Source organism: Manacus candei, unplaced genomic scaffold (assembly GCF_025592945.1).
Source record: "Manacus candei isolate 608988 ecotype Guabito, Panama unplaced genomic scaffold, ASM2559294v1 h1tg000006l, whole genome shotgun sequence".
In the NCBI taxonomy this organism is placed as follows: domain Eukaryota; kingdom Metazoa; phylum Chordata; class Aves; order Passeriformes; family Pipridae; genus Manacus; species Manacus candei.
The window spans coordinates 134,054-151,853 of record NW_026138054.1 but is presented as its reverse complement, the minus strand read 5'-3'; the positions used below and the strand labels follow the sequence as shown (position 1 = coordinate 151,853).

Genomic DNA, 17,800 nt, shown 5'->3' with positions numbered 1-17,800 from the left:
GTCCCAGTTCCCCCCAGGACGCCGCACAGAGAGGGGGAATAGAGCTACAACTGGCAAAGACAACTTTATCCCCCCGGCCGGTGCAGCTGGGGCATGGAAATGACCCGATCACCGCGCGGGTACAGCCTGAGCCCAAGCTTTTCCCTTCCCAAGGAGGAGGAAGGGGAGGCAGGGAGGGCTGCTGGGTGCCCAGCAGGTGCTGAGACCCCCCCCAGCTGATGGGAGCAGGAGAGGGGACTCTGAGGTGCAGGGAAGGCTGGTGAGCTCCCCTGCAGGCACAGGGACGTGGCTCTGGAAGAAACTGCCCAGGAATGCAGCAAACACTCCCCCACCCAAGGAGCCTCTTCATTTTCCCTCCCCGCCCCCCCTTCTCCCACCCCTCAGCTCACCCTTTGGACACAGAATACATAAAAGCCCTCCAGCCTTGGGGTGGGGGGGGGGCTGCTCCTGTCCCCCCCAGCCCCTTGGGACAGCAGTGGGGGGCCCCTCCCAGCTCCCCGTGGAGGGGTTGTGAAGGCAGGGGGTTGCGTGGCCTGGCACCCCACGGTCCGAGCCTCCCCCAGGAACAGCGAGAGCAGGGGGTCTCTGGTGCAGACCCCCCTGCAGTCTCGGCCCAGTGCCAGCTTCGGTGTCCCCTCAAGGTGGACAACAGTCACATCAGCCCAAGGGGCTGAGGAGCCCCGGCCCAGCCCCAGGAACCCCCTGGGGGGGGCTGCAGAGGGGGACGGAGGGCTGGTGGTCCGGAGCTGGAGAGCCCGGGCTCTGCGTCACATGATTTCACAGCATGAATTCTGCTTTCGGGCCTGCAAAGAGAAGGAAAACCTTCTGTAAAGCTTGCCACAGCTCCCTGAAGGTTTTGGGTGTCCCAGGACCACCCAACTGAGGTCCCACACAGCTCTCCTCCTGGCCACAAGGCCGAAGGCTCATGGCAAGCAATGGACCCATCATCCCTCCCTTTGGCCAGAGCTGGCACTAGGAAGCGGGGCATCCCCCCGCTCCCTCCCCAGGGTGTGGGATGGCCCCAGTGAGGGGTTGGGGGGCTTTGCAGCCAGAATTGGGGCACCCGGGCTCCCTCCAGGCTCAAAGCCTGCAGGAACAGGGGTAATCCCTGCTTGGCACCCATTGCCATGCCCCAGGGTTCATCCATGGGGGTGACCCCTGGGATGATACTCCATCCACCCCCAGCTCCTTAGGCAGGGGGTGACTCCCTCAGGGTTCATCTGTGAGCTCCCAGCCCTCCCCAGCTCCTCAGGGAGGGGGTGAACCTCCACACCCACCGTTTTGTAGAAGGCTTTGGACTGTGCTCCGAGCACCTCCGATTTGGAGACCAGGTCATCCAGCTTCTCCCCCCGCTCCAGCAGTGACTCCATAGTGTTGTGCTGCCAGAGAAATGGGTGCTGAGCCCCAGTACTAGCCCTCCCCAGGTCCCCAGCAGGAGATGGAGGTGCCACCATGTCCCCATCCCACCTTCCCACAGCCCCCCCCAGCTCTCTGAGGGAGACAGGAATATGGCTGGGGGCAGGAGCAGCAAAGCCCCCACAGGGCCACCAGGCAGGGAGGGGACAGGCATTTGGAGAGAGGGGGCAGAGCCCCTGTGCTTGTGTCAGGCCAGCTGGGAAAAGCCCAAGAGGAGCAAGGAAAGGGGTAAGGGGAAAAAGGTGGGGAGCAAGGGTAAAAGGGGAGAGGGAAGGGAAAAAGGTGGGGGAAACGAAAAGGTGGGGAAGGAAAAAAGAGGAAGAGGTAAGGAAGCTCCCACATCAAGAAGGTCTCCAGGAAACAGCCTAGGGTCACCCTACCCCTGCCCCAGAATGTGTGTCTCCAGGACCTGCTGGCTATGCTGGCAGGACCATCCAGCCACGGCCCCATGTCCTCACCAGGATGATTTTGGTCTCGTCCAGCTCCGCCTGCACTCGGGTCATCGGGTCGGCATCACGGGGGTTCTGGGGAGGAACAGCATGGCACTGGCACCACCATGGGGACACTGGGGTTCCCTGGGCACAGCACCACAGCACTGGGGTCCCAACACGTGTCAGGTGTCCCCCACCTCCCACCGCCATCCCCAGGGCTGCAGGGAACACGGGAACCCTCTCTCCCACTGCCCAGTGGGCTCCCAGTGGTCTGCACCTGGTATTTGCTGAGGTATCCATCCAAGGCAGAGTAGCTGATGGTGGCGGGGGACCCCGAGGGCCAGTCCATCTTGCTGACCTGCCTGGAGAACTCATCCAGCACCTACCAGGTGAGGAAACAGCAGTTACTGCTCAGTAGCTGCACCTGTGGGGCCACACTGGCCAGAGGGGTTTGCTCATCAAAATAGGAAATTTTAGGAAAGGGACCTGAAAGCTCATCTAGTCCCACCCTCTGCCATGAGCAGAGACACCTTCCATCAGAGCAGGTTGCTCCAAGCCCCGTCCAACCTGGCCTGGAACACTTCCAGGGATGGGGCAGCCACAGCTTCTTGGGCAACCTGTGCCAGGGCTTCACCACCCTCACAGGGAAGAATTCCTTCCCCTCTAACCCTGATTTGTGTCAGCGTGAAGCCATTCCCCCCTGGCCTGTCCCTCCAGGCCCTTGTCTCAAGTCCCTCTCCAGCCCTCTTGGAGCCCCTTTAAGCACTGGAAGGGGCTTTAAGGTCTGCCTGGAAACTTCTCTTCTCCAAGCTGAACACCCTCAGCCCTCTCAGCCTGTCTTCCTGGCAGAGTGGTTGGAAAGCTGGAAAGGATCTGAGGGTGCTGGTGACAGTGGCTGAACGTGACCCCAGGGGTGCCCAGGGCAGTGCCCATCCCTGTGCTGGCACTGCTGGGGCACCCTCCAGGGCTGTGTCCAGGGCTGGGCCCTCAACAAGAGAGACACTGAGGGGCTGGAGCGTGTCCAGGGAAGGGAACGGAGCTGGGAAGGGGCTGGAGCAGCAGGAGCAGCTGAGGGAGCTGGGAGGGCTCAGCCTGGAGCAAAGGAGGCTCAGGGGGGACCTTCTGGCTCTGCAACTCCCTGACAGGAGGGGGGAGCCGGGGGGGGGTCGGGCTCTGCTCCCAGGGAACAGGGGAAAGGACAAGAGGAAGTGGCTTCAAGCTGTGCCAGGGGAGGGTGACGTTGGATGCTAGGAAAATTCCTTTCTGGAAAGGGTTGTCCAGCCCTGGCACAGCTGCCCAGGGCAGTGGTGAAGTCCACACATCGCTGGAAGTGTTAAAAAAAAAACATGTAGATGTGGCACTTGGGGACATGGGCTAGTGGTGGCCTCAGCAATGCTGGGGTAATGGTTGAACTGGATGCTCTCAGAGGGCTTTTCCAACCAAAACAATTTCATGATTCCTTGAGAGGTGCTTCAACCCTCTGATCGCCTTGGTGACCCTCCTCCTTGATCCCTTTTGAATGAGCTGAGGGCAGAGACAGGAACCAACAGCCTCGGCACACGAGGACCAGAGCAATGCCCACACTAGGCCAGTGTGGCCATCCCCCATCCCCTGCACGTGCCACGGTGGGAGGACTGGTGGAGTGCCCCGGAGCAGCTCCTGGCCTGCGTCCTCACCTTGTCCAGCAAGGTGAAACAAACCCGCTGTGGATACTCGTTGTCTGCAATCACCACTCCAGCCAGCCCATCGTTCCGGACGTACACATGGCACAGGTACTCTGGGAAGGAAATCCCTGTCACAGAGGCAGCAAAGGTCCCGAGCCCTCCCCAGCACCCACCACCGTCCACCCAACCCCACAGCTTCCCCCTTCCCCCCAGAACACCCTGGAAGGTGTCATTAGCACCTACATTTCTCATGATTTCATTAGGAAAGCAGGAAGGGCTCAACATTTGGGGCTCAGCCTTAAATTGTGCTGTGGTAGGTGACCACACCCGGGCCATGTGGTGTGGGACAGGACACCGATGTCCCAGGGCAGCCACAAGTAAACAAAAACTAGTGAGGCACTGAGTCTGACTTTTAATTTAATTAATAACAAGGCTGAAGTGCCATTAAAGAGGCTTCAGCAGCCAAATCTAGGCCGCACCCCACGCGTCCTGGGGTTCCAGAGGCATGTGGAGTGGGGCAGGGAGACTGGGATGTGGTGAGAATTTGGAACAGGGAGTGCAGACTTGCACAGTAAAGCTGACACAGCCATCCCCCAGGGGGGTCTAGGAAGCTGCCAGCAGGGGGGCTGCAGTCCAACAGCTCCAGGGGTCCCAAGGGAGGTAGGGAGAGCACAGACAGTGGTAGCAGGTCCCTGCACCCCCTGGAACCTCTCCTGTGCTGGGCTGGGCTCGCATTCGTCTCAGCACCTCATGCCCTCAGTGCTGCTCACCCAGACAGTGGTGGTGGTGTGAATATTCCCAGACACGGGGCGGGCACAGGGGCTGCTCTCACCTTGCTCCTTGACAGAGGCCCTGCTGCCCAGCGCCGAGCGCTCCGCAATCAGCTGGCTCGTGAAGGTCATGAACTCCTGCACACTATGGGGACAGAGCACCAGGATGGGTCAGTGATGGCAGATCATCTGTCCCACAGCTCCCTGGTGCCTGCGGGAACTGAAACCCTTCCCCACGAGCCCCCCAGTGTCTGGATAGTGGGGCTGTGGCTGAGCAGAGGATTTTACTTTGAGAAAAGGCTGGACCCTGTACCTATGCAGAGTGGCAGCCCCCAGGCAAAGATCCCCAGCCACCACCCAGACCCCTCCAGATCCTCCCCAGACCCAGGGGAGCACCCAGATCCCTCCAGCTGCAGTGACAGACTTGTGTCCTTGGGCTGAACTTGCTTTATGGGGATTTAGCAGAAAGTAAAAATGCTATTGAAACTGGATCTGTCCAGCCAACACCTGGTGAGCAACTGCATCACGGCAATCATGGAATGTTTTGGGTTGGACTGGACCTTAAAGACCATCCAGTCCCACTCCCTTGCCATTCCACTAGAATCAAAGAATATGTTGAGTTGGAAGGGATCCATCAGGATCATCACATCCAACTCCTGGCCCTGCACAGACACCCCAACAATCCCACCATGTGCCTGAGAGTATTGTCCAAATGCTTCTTGAGCTCTGGCAGCCTTGGGGCCGTGACCACTGCCCTGGGGAGCCTGTTCAGTGCCCAACCACCCTGTGGGGGAAGAACCTTGTCCTGAGATCCAACCTAAGCCTCCTCTGACTCAGCTCCAGCCATTCCCTCGGGTCCTGTCACTGGTCACAAGAGTGAAGAGACCAGTACCTGCCCCTCTGCTGCCCCTCAGGAGGATGCTGAAGACCCCAATGAGGTCTGACCTCAGTCTCCTCTTCTCCAGGCTGAAGAAGGCCCTCATAAGGTCCATCCAGACCTTCCTCATTCTTGTGGCCTCCTTTGGACACTCTCTAATGGCTTCATATCTTCCTTATATTGCAGTACCCCAAACTGCCCCAATATGGCAGAGGGTCAGAGCAGAGCAGGACAATCCCCTCCCTGATGCCCCCAGGACACGTTGGCCCTCCTGGTTGCCAGGGCACTGCTGGCTCAGGAACAACTGGCCATGGACCAGGACCCCCAGGGCCCTTCCTGCAGCTGCTCTCCAGCCTCTCATCCCCAGCCCACACACACAGCCAGGGCTGCCCCAGCCCAGGGGCACAATCTGGCCCAGCCCAGACACTGACTGGACACCGGCTCCGTGGAGACTCCAGACCATCGAGGTCTTAGGTGCTGCAGAGAAAAGTCAAGCCCAAAGATTACTGAACATCCAGCTTCGGCAGAGAGGGAAGATGGACACCTTCCTCCTGGTCTGGGGATCTGCTGGCAGCCACAGCTCCCACCATTGTAATCCCAGAGTTTCATATTTAGGTTGGGAAAGACATGTAAGACCACTGAGTCCAACTGTCTGACAGTTCTATGTGTATCTTCCAATGCATATCTTCCTCAAGAAAGACATCTCTTCCATTGGGAATACTGGTTTTATTTCCCAGTATTCCTGGAGGAACTGCCCACCGAAGACTTCATTCCACCCTTCTGACCCTGCTAAACTTGGCAGATGTTCAGCAGATGTGAAGCACCAGCACAGCCTGGGCCTGTGCTCCTGCCCAGCAGGTTCCACAGCTCCCAGGAGCCACAGCCCTGCTTATCCCAGATCCAACCCCTCAACCCAACTCCACAGCCTCAAAAAAGTATGGATATGTGGTATTTTAGCCCAAACTTCAGTTAAACACACCTTTAACATCAAACCTGGCCAAGCTCTCACAGCCCCTCTGAGTATCATCTGGGAATCAGCCCAGGACAAGCATCAAACCCCAGGAACAGCTGCTAGACCATCCCCCTCCTCAAACCCCTTCACTCTTCCCAAATTCCAGGACTTTTCTTTGAGCAAGGGAGCAGCCTGCTGCTGGGGCAGCTGACAGCAAAACCACACTGGGAGCTTTCTCAGGATTTGGGAAAACAAGAGCTGCAGCTACATTTGGGATCAGAGCTGACATCAGGTGCTGGCACTGCTCCACATCCCACTCACACATTTGACCAAGAAAGAGCTTTTTAAGACAATCTTAGTTCAGTCTTTCCCCTTTATCCTTGGAATTGCAGAACCAAATGTGCCTGAGGTTCCATTAAACCCTGGCATGGAAAATCTGGGTCCCAGAAGAATTTCCTAACTCCTTCATCATCTGGAGTGTGCACTGGGAAGGACCTGTTCGTTCCTGCTTTGTTTTACAGTTCCAGGAGGTCCTGGCTGCCAAGAGGACCCTCTGTGTACCCAGAGGGAACAGTGGGACACCAGGAGCCTGGATCAGTGTTGGGGGCTAAAGCAGCTCACCTGAAGCTATTGGAAGAACCTGAGCAGAGGTCTGTGGGCTGGGAAAAGCTTCAAATGAGGCCAAACCCCTCCCCAAAGGTACAAGGGTGCAGGTGAGCCCGCCCAGCCTGGCACAGTCCAGCCATCCCACCCCTGGGGTGATGCCTGCTCCCGGATTTCCTCACTGGTCTGCAGCGGAGGGTTTGTGGGGTCAGACTTGCCCTATGTCCCTGGCCAGGGTGGCTCTGGGGGCTTCACTGCACCCCCAAGGTCGACCCCTCACCCCAAGTGCTGACAGCAGGTCCCAGCTCCCCAGGGAGCGACTCCAGGGGGCTTATCCCTCAGGAAAAGCCTGTCACCGCTGCCCCTGCAGCCCCAGCTGGGCAGAAAACCTCCCAAAGGCTTCTGCTCCCCCAGCAGGGTCCTGCCCAAGCCACATGCCAGGGGCAATCCTCTCTCCTCAAACCCCTTGCAGAGGCTCCAGCCCCCTAGGACCCACCTGGACCTCTGGAAGAAGTTGAAGGTGGACACGTCATAGGCAGCTTTGAGCAAATGCACTTTGGGGTCACCCTTGTAAAGGACACTTAGGCTGTAGAGCCTCATGGCGGCAGCTCCCGGGCCTGGGGGAGAGGGAAGGGTCGGGGCTGGGACCAGGGGGGCACTGGGACCCCTCAGACCTTCCTGGGACCCCCCGCCCAAATCCCCCACCCTCCATCCTTTAAATGTCTCCAGGCAACCTGAACCCCCAACCCCTCACGAGCCTCCTCTGACCCCCCACCCCGACCCCCAGCCCCAGCAGGGCCCCCGCCCAGGCCTAACCACACCCTGCCCCCCCAGTACAAGCCAGCCCAGCCTTCCCAGCTGGCCCAGTATAACCCAGCCCCCAGTATAACCCAGTACAGCCCAGTCCCCCACTCTGCTATAACCCAATAAAATGCCAGCCACTCCACCCAGTATAACCCAGTACAACCCAGCCCCTGGCCCCCAGTATAACCCAGCCAGCCCAGTTCCCCTCCGTACAGTCCAGTCACCCCCAGTATGGCCCAGTACGGCCCAGTCCCCGCCAGTACAGTCCAGTCACTCCTAGTACGGTCCAGTACAGTTCAGTCACCCCCAGTACGGCAAATCACCCCCAGTATGGCCCAGTACAGCCCAGTCCCCCCCAGTACAGCCCCACACGGCCCCCCGGGCCGCCCACCCGGCCCAGTACCGACGCTCCGGTCGCGGCTCAGCTCAGGCGGCGGCCGAACGGGGGCGATGGGCGCGACCCGGAAGTGGAACTGCGGCGACCGGAAGTACACCGGCCCCGGGCGCTGCCACGGGGGCTCCTCCCGCCCTGCGCACGCGCCGATCTTGCCCCGGCCCCTCAGCTTCCCGGCCAATCAGCGCCTGCCTCCTCCCTCCCGGCCTCGGCCGGGCGGCAAATCCGAGCCGCTCCGCGGGCGGCCGGCAGGGGGCGCTGTGCGGAGGGTGGAGGGGGCCCGGGGGACCCTCCGGGGGCGGCCCCGGCCCGGCCCGGCCCCGGGACCCTGCAAGGGTGGGGACCTCTCGTGCTCCTCCTCGGCCCCGAGTGGGACCCGCCGTGCGCTGGGGACCCCGCCGCGGTGGCGGGACCCCTCTCTGGGCAGGCCCCAGAGCTGGGGTGGGGCTACCTGAGCCCTCCCGTGCCCCCAGGTATCCTCTGCGCAGGGGCAGGGGAGGTGCTGTGGGGTGGCCCTGTGTGTCCCCCCGGGCCCTGCCGTGATGCCTCTAAACCCTCTGCCTTCCCCAGAGCCCCCTCGTTCCCCCACGGAACTGGCACGCCTGGCACACCCCCCCCGGGCTCCCCGGGGACCCTCCCCAGCTCTTTCTCCGAGGGGATGCTGCCACGGACCGATGCCAGGAGTTTTTTGGGGTGCACCCGTGACTGGGGGTGTTCCTGATCCCATTGGGACCCCATAGGCCCCCGTTGCCCCAACACTGGGTTGACGACACGGCTCTGGGGGTGACGGGGTGTTGCCACATCCCCGTCCCCAAATCCAGGGCCCGTTCCCAATCCGTTGTGACGCTCGGTTTCAATCCCAGCGCCCCTGGAGCCTTTCCCATCCTGGGGGCACAGAGCACTTCCCAGTCACCCTCGCCCCTGTGCTGTGTGCCCGGTCTCCATGGGAGCGTGCCCGTTGCCAAGCGGGCCGGTGGAGTGCTTGCCACCGCCATCGAGCCGTTGGTATGACAACGGGGACATGGGTGACCCGGGGCGTGGTGCTTCGCGTGACGGGGGACGGTCCCGGTCTCGCCTCGCCAACGCACCGGGGCGTCCCCGTGGGCTGCGGGAACCCACCGCGCCGGGCTGGGCCCCTGCGCCCTCACCGGCCCAGGGATTTATCGAGGGAGCGAGAGAGCGAGCGGGACAGCGTGGGCGGAACCCCCGGAGCAGAGGATGTGGGGTGACAGGGCTGAGCCCGCCGGGGCGCCGGGCCCCGCTCCTCGCCCCTCCGCTTGAGGCCTGAGGGGACCGGGACCCCCTCGGCGTGCGCTGCACTGGGGCGTCAGATGAGATAACGCAGCGAAAGTGGAGCATCCGCGTACAGAGCGAGGGACGGAGCTGCCCAGCGCCCGCCGGCCACCCTCAGGGACGGGGCAGGGGGCTCCCCCAGGCCAGGCACCGCGGTGGGGGGCACAGGGGCTGAGGGGGGCACGGCTTGGCCCGCAGCCCACCCCACCCCGCCGGCTGCCCCCATGCTGGATCACCGAGCCAGGATGGAGAGCAGCAGGAAGGAGAAGGTGAGGCTGTTGCAGGGGTGATGCCAGGAGGTCGAGAAGGACAGGCTGGGGGGCACCCAGGGGGTGTGGGGAGCAGCGTGGATCCTCACAGGGGGTTCTTGCCTTCCCTGGAGCGAGTGGCCAGGTGCTCCTGGCATCTCCCGAGTTTCCAACAGAGGTAGCTGGGAGGATGGCTGGCGGGGAGGACACCAGCTCCTGGGCAGCCTGGGGGCAGCCTGACATGTCCAGGGAGGGTCCTGTCCCTGAGGTCACCCCCCCAGCATAGCACAGGCCCCACAGCACTGAGGGCTTGTGATGGAGCTGAGAGCATTCGTGGGATGCTCTGCTGGGCTGGGATGCTCCCACCATCTTGGCATTGCCCTGGGCATCTTTTGGCCACAAGGCTGCATCTCTGGGATGAGATGGGGCCCATCACCTCCTTTGGCTGGTTGTCACTGTTGTCACTGAGACTCTCAGCAGGATGGCACATGGCTCATCCCCAGTCAAACACTGGTTGTTTGTGGGAAGCTGCTCCCATCTCTTCTCCAGATGGATTGAGCTCACAGGGCCATGCATGAGGACAGTGGAGACTTTCCCTGCTGCCAGCTGGGACATGGAGGGGACACAATATATGCTGGGTGTAGCCGGCCACCACAGCCAGCAGCCATGTGGTTCCCAGCTCCATCCCCTTTGTGGGTTGCACTGGACCACACTGTTTCCATGGGAAGCTGAGAGCCGGATTCCGTCACATGAGAAGAGCCAAATCCAGCCAGGGAAGAGCCAAACCTGTTCTTTTGGAGGCGAGAGAAGGAATGAGTAGGGACACACGGTGGTGAGATGGAGAAATAAAATTTGGACCCTTGGGTGCCAGCCCTGGGACAGGGACCCTCCGCCTGTGGCAGATCCAGCATTCCCACAGGTGATTAGCGCCGAATACCTTCAGCCAATGATCCAGGCAAGATGGTTGAATGCAGCTCCGTGTTTTCCTGGCAGGATTTTTTCAATCATCCCAGGCTGAACATCTTCCAGATCATGCCGGACCTCACCGTAGTGCTACCTTGGGTGACTGGCCCCACTCCGGGGTGTCCGGCGGTGTCCCCCAGCCCAGAGGGGTCCATGCTGCAGCCACATCTCTTGGGCTCCTGTCTCCTGGCACCTGGGGGTCCAAGACTAATTAAGCCCCCAGAGTTCAGCACCAGGATAGAGGGGGAGGTGAAGGGATCCCACTCAGCTGTGGATGGTGGCTGAGGCCACAGGAGCCCTGCGGGGCCTTGGAGATATTTGGGCTGAGCCCTCACTTGGGGGTCTGGAGGCTGAGGGATAGCATTGAGAGTCATGTTACGAGGAGTGGTCCCGATGTTAGGATGCTCCAAACCACACCCCAAACCCTTTACTGAGCCCCCCACCCAAAAACCTGTTGGGAAACAGCAGCAGCCTCAAGGCAAACATCTGTCTGCTGGCCAGAACAGGAGTGGGAGCATTGGAGCCTGCCCAGAGCCCGGTGACTAATGAGCCCTAATGCTGTGGCTGCAGCTGGTGGAGCGAGCACCGACTCCGGCTCCATCTGACAGCCGGGGGCCTGGCCCCAGCCCTGCTGCCTAATGGAGGCTGCGCCGAGCCCGGGGTTGCTACGGAAAGGATAAACACAGGTCCTGCCTGCCAGGTGCTTCCCTGGAGTGGGCCCTGCAGCTCTACCTGGCAGCGAGGCAAGGATTCCTGAGAATCTTCCTGCCCACCTGCCCTCTGCCCCAAATTTGGTGGGTGGAAAATTGTGCCTGTGATTCCTGGTAGGATACAGGGAGAGGGATGTTCCCAGGGGAACAAGGAAGACACCAGCATCTTCATCATGGAAGAGTCCTACATCCTTGGTGGGAGATGCTGTGCTTCTCAGTGGCATGGCTAGAGGCACTCCTTGGTGGGAATGGCCCTGGGATTCATCAGGATGGAATGTCCTAGGGCAGTGGTTGAAGTCCTGCTGGAGTGATGCTGGCTTCTACACAACCATCCAAACAAATCAACTTGCTGATGGGGACGGCGCAGGGACCCCAATGCCAACCACGATGTCCTACAGGCAGCACCGGGAGTGGATGTGGGGCCTCATGCCAGTCCTATGGATTCCCTGGTGCATATGTTCACCTGAAGGAAGTAGAGCAGTGGGATAAGGCATTTTGGGGTGTCCATGAGCCAGTGGGGAAAACCAGGGTCGAGGGAAGGGAAACGTGGTTATTTCTTGCAGTTCAGGCCCCTGCACCCTGTGTCCTCCAGCCCTGGCTGATGCTATATCCCACGCAGGTGGAGCAGATCTTGTCAGAGTTCCGGCTGAAGGAGGAGGACCTGAAGAAGGTGATGTACCGGATGCAGAAGGAGATGGACCGAGGTCTTAAGCTGGAGACACATGAGGAAGCCTCTGTCAAAATGCTGCCCACCTATGTCCGCTCCACCCCTGAGGGCTCAGGTATGGCATCACTCCTGGTCCCTTGTGTTACTCCCTCTCCAGACCCTGTTGAGCTCCATGCAGAAGGCTGAGCCCACCCCGAGCCCATCACCTTGTCCCCCCCTCCCCGGCTTTGCAGAGGTGGGAGATTTCCTGTCGCTGGACCTGGGTGGCACCAATTTCCGTGTGATGCTGGTGAAGGTGGGTGAGGGGGAAGAGGGGCAGTGGAAGGTGAAGACAAAGCACCAAATGTATTCCATCCCAGAGGACGCCATGACTGGGACGGCCGAGATGGTGAGTGGGGCACACAGGGCATCCCGTCCCTTCCCAGTCCCTGTCAACGTGCGTGTTCCAGTGAGGACACTGGAGGGGACACTCTTCATCCCTCCCATCAGCAGAAAGCAGGGGGTGGCCAGGCCTGGGGAACCCACGGTGGGGACGGGACAGTGTCGGTCTGTGTGTGGTGGGAGCGTGGTAACAGCCCCTGGCAAAGGCTGGGTCTCCTGTCTTCCAGCTCTTCGACTACATCTCCGAGTGCATCTCTGATTTCCTGGACAAGCACCAGATGAAGCACAAAAAGCTGCCCCTGGGTTTCACCTTCTCCTTCCCTGTGCGGCACGAGGACATTGACAAGGTGAGGGGGTGGCTGGGCAGCACAAGGGCTCGGGGGTCCCTGAGCACCAGCTACATCCACAGCCCCATTTTGGTCTGACTCCCATTCCAGGGCATCCTCCTGAACTGGACCAAGGGCTTCAAAGCTTCCGGCGCAGAAGGGAACAATGTGGTGGGGCTGCTGAGGGACGCCATCAAACGGCGAGGGGTGAGAGGGTCGGCTGTGCTGGTACCACCGCGGTGGGGGGACCCCGGCGCTCCTGGCTGTCCCTGCGATGGGCTCACTGAAGCCCAGCTTTGCCTGCAACAGGGCTGCTGGAGCCTGGTGTGTCCCCAGGAAGGGCCATTCCATGCGTGTGCGCACATGTGCAACACATGCCCACATCCTCACCCTTGGGGACCCTCTACCCCAGACCTACCTGCTGCAGGACAGCCCAGCCCCCTGTGAGCCTCCAATGGTCCCTGTCCTGTCCCCAGGACTTCGAGATGGACGTGGTGGCGATGGTGAATGACACGGTGGCCACAATGATCTCCTGCTACTACGAAGATCACCGGTGCGAGGTTGGGATGATTGTGGGTAAGACGCCCCTTCTGCAGGGACACACGGCCAAGGAGGGGGGACCATCCCCCGGCCCTGCTCCCCTGCTGCTTCCCCGTCCCTTTGGAGGGGCACACCAAGGACAAGGGGGTGGCAATGGCACCCTGCTGAGGCCTCCGGAGGTTGGGACACTCGATGGCATTGTCTGTCCCCAGCACGGTGGTGGGAGTGCCTCAGGAGTAGAAAGGGGGTAGTCACCATAACAGGGCTGGTCCCCATAGCACAGCCCTCCCCCCAGGCAGGTGGCTGTGGCACCTCATCGTGGGAGACCCATGGCAGGTGGCTGGTGTCAGGGAGCTGGGTGGTGGGGATGGGTTTGAACCCTGCAGGGAGCAGCCCCCCGCCTCTCCCAGCCCCCTGCTATCTTTAGTGCCATCAGCCACGTGCCATCTGGGCTCCGCGTCCCCTCGCCTGGGTAAACACGCACTGGGATGTTTATCAGCTCCTTGGGGCCGGGCTGGCCTCAGCACAGCACCCGGAGCCCCTGGGACCCTGCTGTGGGGACAAGGGGCCAGCCAGGGCTGTGGGGGCGCACGGGGGGCAGGATGACCATCCCTGTCACCGCAGGATGGGGACATGCAGCTCCGAGCACGAGCCCCCAGCCACGATCTCGGTCACCGAGTCCCGGTGCTCATGGAGCAGCAGGGGCCAGCTGTGCCATTTCTTTACTCTGAAATGAGGTCTAGAATGGAAACATGAAATTGTTTGGGTTGGAAAAGCCTCTGAGGTCATCAAGTCCAACTGTTCCCCCAGCACTGCCAAGGCCACCACTAACTCATGTCCCCAAGTGCCACATCCACAAGTCAGTTAAATCCCCCCAGGAATGGGGATTCTACCACTGCCCTGGGCAGCTGTGCCAGGGCCAGAGAGCCCTTTCCATGAAGAAATTGTCCAAACGTAAACCTCCCCATGTGCAACTTGAGGCCGTTTCCTTTCTATCCTTGGAGCAACTTGGTCTAGTGGAAGGTGTCCCTGCCCATGGCAGGGAGTGGAACAAGATGAGCTTTAAGGACTCTCTGAACCTATACCATCCCATGGTTCTATGATTTGATGAGTCTATTGCATCCCAATGCTGGGTGGAATAGGGATAGAGATTTGGGACCTATGTAGTAAGTTCCCAACCATCCTTGGTTCCAGCTTTCATGAAATCACAGAATGGTTTGGGTTGGAAGGTACCTTAAGGATCATCAAGTTCCCTGCCATGGGCAGGGACACTTTCCACTAGACCAGGTTGCTCCAAGCCCCTTCCCACCTGGCCTTGAACACTTCCAGAAATGGGGCAGCCACAGCTTTTCTGAGAAACATCACCTGCCACCCTCACAGAGAAGAATTTCTCTGCAATATCCCATATAAATCTTCCCTCTTTTAGTATAAAACCTTTCTCCCATGTTCTGTCACCTCTGGAGCCAGCCCTGAAGTAGTTGTAGACCATGGTGCCACATCACCAGGCTGAGGAATGTCCCTCACAGGTTCAGGAATGACTCCACGCAGGTCCCAACCCCCATCCTGGCACATCTCTGGACCTTCTCCAGTTCCCCCCCATTGCTCCAGAAGACTATCCCAGCTTTATCTCAGTTGGGATGGGAGGGCCGTGGTGGGGGGGTCACTGTTCCCCCGCCACTGGCCCTGTCCCCGGTTCCTGGCAGGGACGGGCTGTAACGCCTGCTACATGGAGGAGATGCACAACGTGGAGCTGGTCGAGGGCGATGAGGGGCGAATGTGTGTGAACACAGAGTGGGGGGCCTTCGGCGCCTCGGGGGAGCTGGATGAGTTCCTCCTGGAGTACGACCGCGTGGTGGACGAGACCTCCCTTAACCCCGGTCAGCAACTGTAAGGAATAGGAGAGATCCAGTTCCTCTGGGTGTCCCCCCTGACCCCCTGCCACGCTGGGCTCAGCCCCCCGGCACGGAGGTCCTTCGCCCCAGGCTGTGCCCGCGTGCAGGGACACAGCCGGCAAGGAGGGGGGAAGGAAAGAGGGGGTGCCGCACAATGTGGCCCCCCAAATCCCAGCCCTGACACCGCCCCTTTGCCTGTGTCCCCCCCCAGGTACGAGAAGATCATTGGGGGAAAGTACATGGGGGAGATAGTGCGGCTGGTGCTGTTGAAGCTGGTGGATGAGAACCTGCTCTTCAATGGGGAGGCCTCTGAGAAGCTCAAGACCCGTGGGACCTTCGAGACCCGCTTCATGTCCCAGATCGAGAGGTGCGAGGCTGGGGAGCGGCACCCCCAAACCAGCCTGCCAGGCTGCACCGTGCTGGGGGTCTGTGCTGCCAGTCCACACGGCTCCAGGTGCTGTCAGTCTGTACCAGGCTGTCCCACGTGGGGATCCCTCTGTTCCACCACACCATACCAGTCTGCTCTGCCTGCCTCATATTGGGGTCCCTTATCCCATCACCCCACAGCAGCCTGCTCTGACTGTGCATGTTGGGGTCCCTCTGTCCCATCACCCCACACCAACCTGTTCCGACTGACCCAATTGGGGTTCCTCATCCTGACACCCCATACAACTGCCCCATAATGGGTTTTCCCCCAACATTCCCCGCTGACCCCCACTCTCCCCTCACCCCAGCGACTCCGACGACCGCAAGCAAATCTACAACATCCTGTCAGGCTTCGAGCTGCTGCCATCGCGGACAGACTGCGAGATCGTGCGCCGGGTGTGCGAGAGCGTGTCCACGCGCGCCGCCCAGATGTGCTCGGCTGGGCTGGCCGGCGTCATCAACCGCATGCGCGAGAGCCGCAGCCAGGACACCCTCAAGATCACCGTCGGCGTTGACGGCTCCGTCTACAAGCTTCATCCCAGGTGGGGATCCCCAGGGCCTTCCTGCCATCCTCCTCCTTCAGCCCCCATTTGTGACCCTGTTTCTGACCCTGTTTTCCCACTCCAGCTTCAAGGACCACTTCCACGCCACAGTGCGGCAGCTGACACCCGGCTGCGACATCACTTTCATCCAGTCAGAGGAGGGCAGCGGGCGCGGGGCCGCCCTCATCTCGGCCGTGGCCTGCAAGATGGCCTGTATGATGGGGCAGTGAGCCGGACTCGGGGGGCGGCGGGGGGCCAGTGGTCCCACTCGGAGCGCTGTGGGAGCAGACACAGGTGCAGAAAAGAGGTGGCTCCAGCCCCCCAATAAACGGGGTACGTGTGGACTTCTCTGGGGCCACTTGGGCCAGCACTCCTTGTGTCCCCCTGTGCTGGCAGGGAGACCCACATGGGGCTGCCCCACATGTATGGGGCAGTCGAGGCGCTTCCCATCCCCTCGCCCCCCTACATCCTTACCCAGCTGCAGCGAGGGGGCTCTGACACACCCAGCTCCTTTGCTGGGGGAGAGCCCCCCAGGGAGATTGGCTTAGAGATTAGGGGCTCTTTATGGGTACTTGGGGGTTGGGGTGGAGGAGCCCCCCACCAGTGAGCCCTGGGGTGCAGAGACTGACCAGAGCGCACCAGAGCTGGGCCAGTTGCAAGGGTGAGGGGTGCATTTTGGGGGGATCCCCTCCAGCCATGTCCCCACAACAGGGTGGGGAGTGGGGCATTCAGACCCCCCAAACTGGGCATAACAAGGCTAAATCTCGCTTCCACCAGCAGCAGCACCCCAAAACCCTGTGGGTCCCAGCCCACCCTGAACAGAGGGGCACACAAGTGCCCTCCGGGGCTTTTCCATGCTCCAGAGTGCCACTGCTCAGTCCCTTCCCGATTTAGCTTGGGGCAATAAGGGGGAGGATAAAAATCAGGGTCCAAGGTAGGGTGGTAGGGTTCCCTGAAAGGTCTGGGGCACCCCAGAGGTGCAAGTTCACCAAGGGTTTGGAGCAGTGTTAGGTCCCCTCTGGGGGTCGAGGGCACCCCAGGGTGTTGGGGTCCCTCTAAGGATCTGGCAGTACCCCAACATGTTGTGGTTCCCTAAAGGCTCTGGGGGCAACCCAGTTTTGGGTCCCCCTGAGGGTCTGGAGCACCCCAGGGTGTTGGGGTCCTCCTGGGATACCCTAGGGTGTTGGGATCCCTTTGGGGGTTTGGGGCACCTCATGGTCTGTGACTCAGGGTATTGGGGCCAGCCCTGGGTGTGGGGCCATCCCATGTTATAGACCATCTTGGGGGCCCGGGGACACCATGGAATATTTGGAGCCACCTCAGGGGTCTCTCCCATGTCACCTTGGGCAATAGGGGCACCCCAGGATGTAGGGACATTTCAGCGTGTTGGGGTCACCCTTGGGCATCTGGGGCCACCCGGGGGGGCTGGGACACCACAGGGTGTGGGGCCAAACCAGAGGTCTGGGGCTACTGCGGGGTCTTGGTGTTCCCCCAAAGCAGAGGATCACCCCAGGGCTGCGGGGGCACCCTGGAGGGCTGGGGACATTGGGGACACTGGGGGAGTCTGCATCACCCCAAGGGACAAGGCCACCCCAGCTGTGCCACCCCTGAAGCCTCCAGACCCACAGGTGGCACTGGGATCCCCACAACCCATTGGAGGAGATCCCTCTGCTCTGATTGGCTGCAGCCCTCAGCCAGCAGGATTCCCCGTGATTTGATTGGCTGCAGCCAGCAGCAGCTCAGGCTTCCTGTGTTCATTGGCCATGGCCAAAAGTGGATTCCCTGTGCTCTGATTGGCTGGGGCTGATGAAGGGATTCCCTGTGCTCGGTGGGGACAGTGCCAGTGCCACATGTTGGGGACAGTGAGGATGATCCCAAGCTAGTGGCAGTGCCAGTGGCGA

At 60.8% G+C, this 17,800-nt stretch overlaps 2 protein-coding genes across 4 annotated transcripts; one reads left to right on the top strand and one right to left on the bottom strand.

Moving 5' to 3' along the window:
* Positions 1-45: 45 nt before the first annotated feature.
* YKT6 (YKT6 v-SNARE homolog) lies at positions 46-8,028 on the bottom strand. 2 transcript variants are annotated; one of them, XM_051809753.1, is made up of 8 exons: positions 7,921-8,028; positions 7,210-7,330; positions 4,344-4,426; positions 3,524-3,624; positions 2,125-2,229; positions 1,875-1,940; positions 1,278-1,379; positions 46-803 (listed from the first exon to the last, which is right to left on the bottom strand). In XM_051809753.1, exons 2-8 carry the CDS (start codon positions 7,311-7,313, stop codon positions 768-770), a joined length of 597 nt encoding a protein of 198 aa, XP_051665713.1. In that variant the 5' UTR covers positions 7,314-7,330; positions 7,921-8,028; the 3' UTR covers positions 46-767. The 2 variants fall into 2 exon arrangements, with proteins under 2 accessions (XP_051665713.1, XP_051665703.1); XM_051809743.1 differs by having other exon boundaries at positions 7,925-7,987.
* A 372-nt stretch (positions 8,029-8,400) lies between these two features.
* Positions 8,401-16,243, top strand: GCK (glucokinase). 2 transcript variants are annotated; one of them, XM_051809655.1, is made up of 10 exons: positions 8,401-9,473; positions 11,745-11,907; positions 12,026-12,180; positions 12,401-12,520; positions 12,611-12,706; positions 12,976-13,075; positions 14,743-14,926; positions 15,143-15,298; positions 15,666-15,899; positions 15,985-16,243. In XM_051809655.1, the coding sequence occupies exons 1-10, from the start codon at positions 9,429-9,431 to the stop codon at positions 16,127-16,129; spliced, it is 1,398 nt and encodes a 465-aa protein (XP_051665615.1). In that variant the 5' UTR covers positions 8,401-9,428; the 3' UTR covers positions 16,130-16,243. The 2 variants fall into 2 exon arrangements, with proteins under 2 accessions (XP_051665615.1, XP_051665625.1); XM_051809665.1 differs by lacking the exons at positions 8,401-9,473; positions 11,745-11,907; positions 12,026-12,180; ... (1 more) ...; positions 12,611-12,706; positions 12,976-13,075 and having other exon boundaries at positions 14,796-14,916.
* Positions 16,244-17,800: the final 1,557 nt, after the last annotated feature.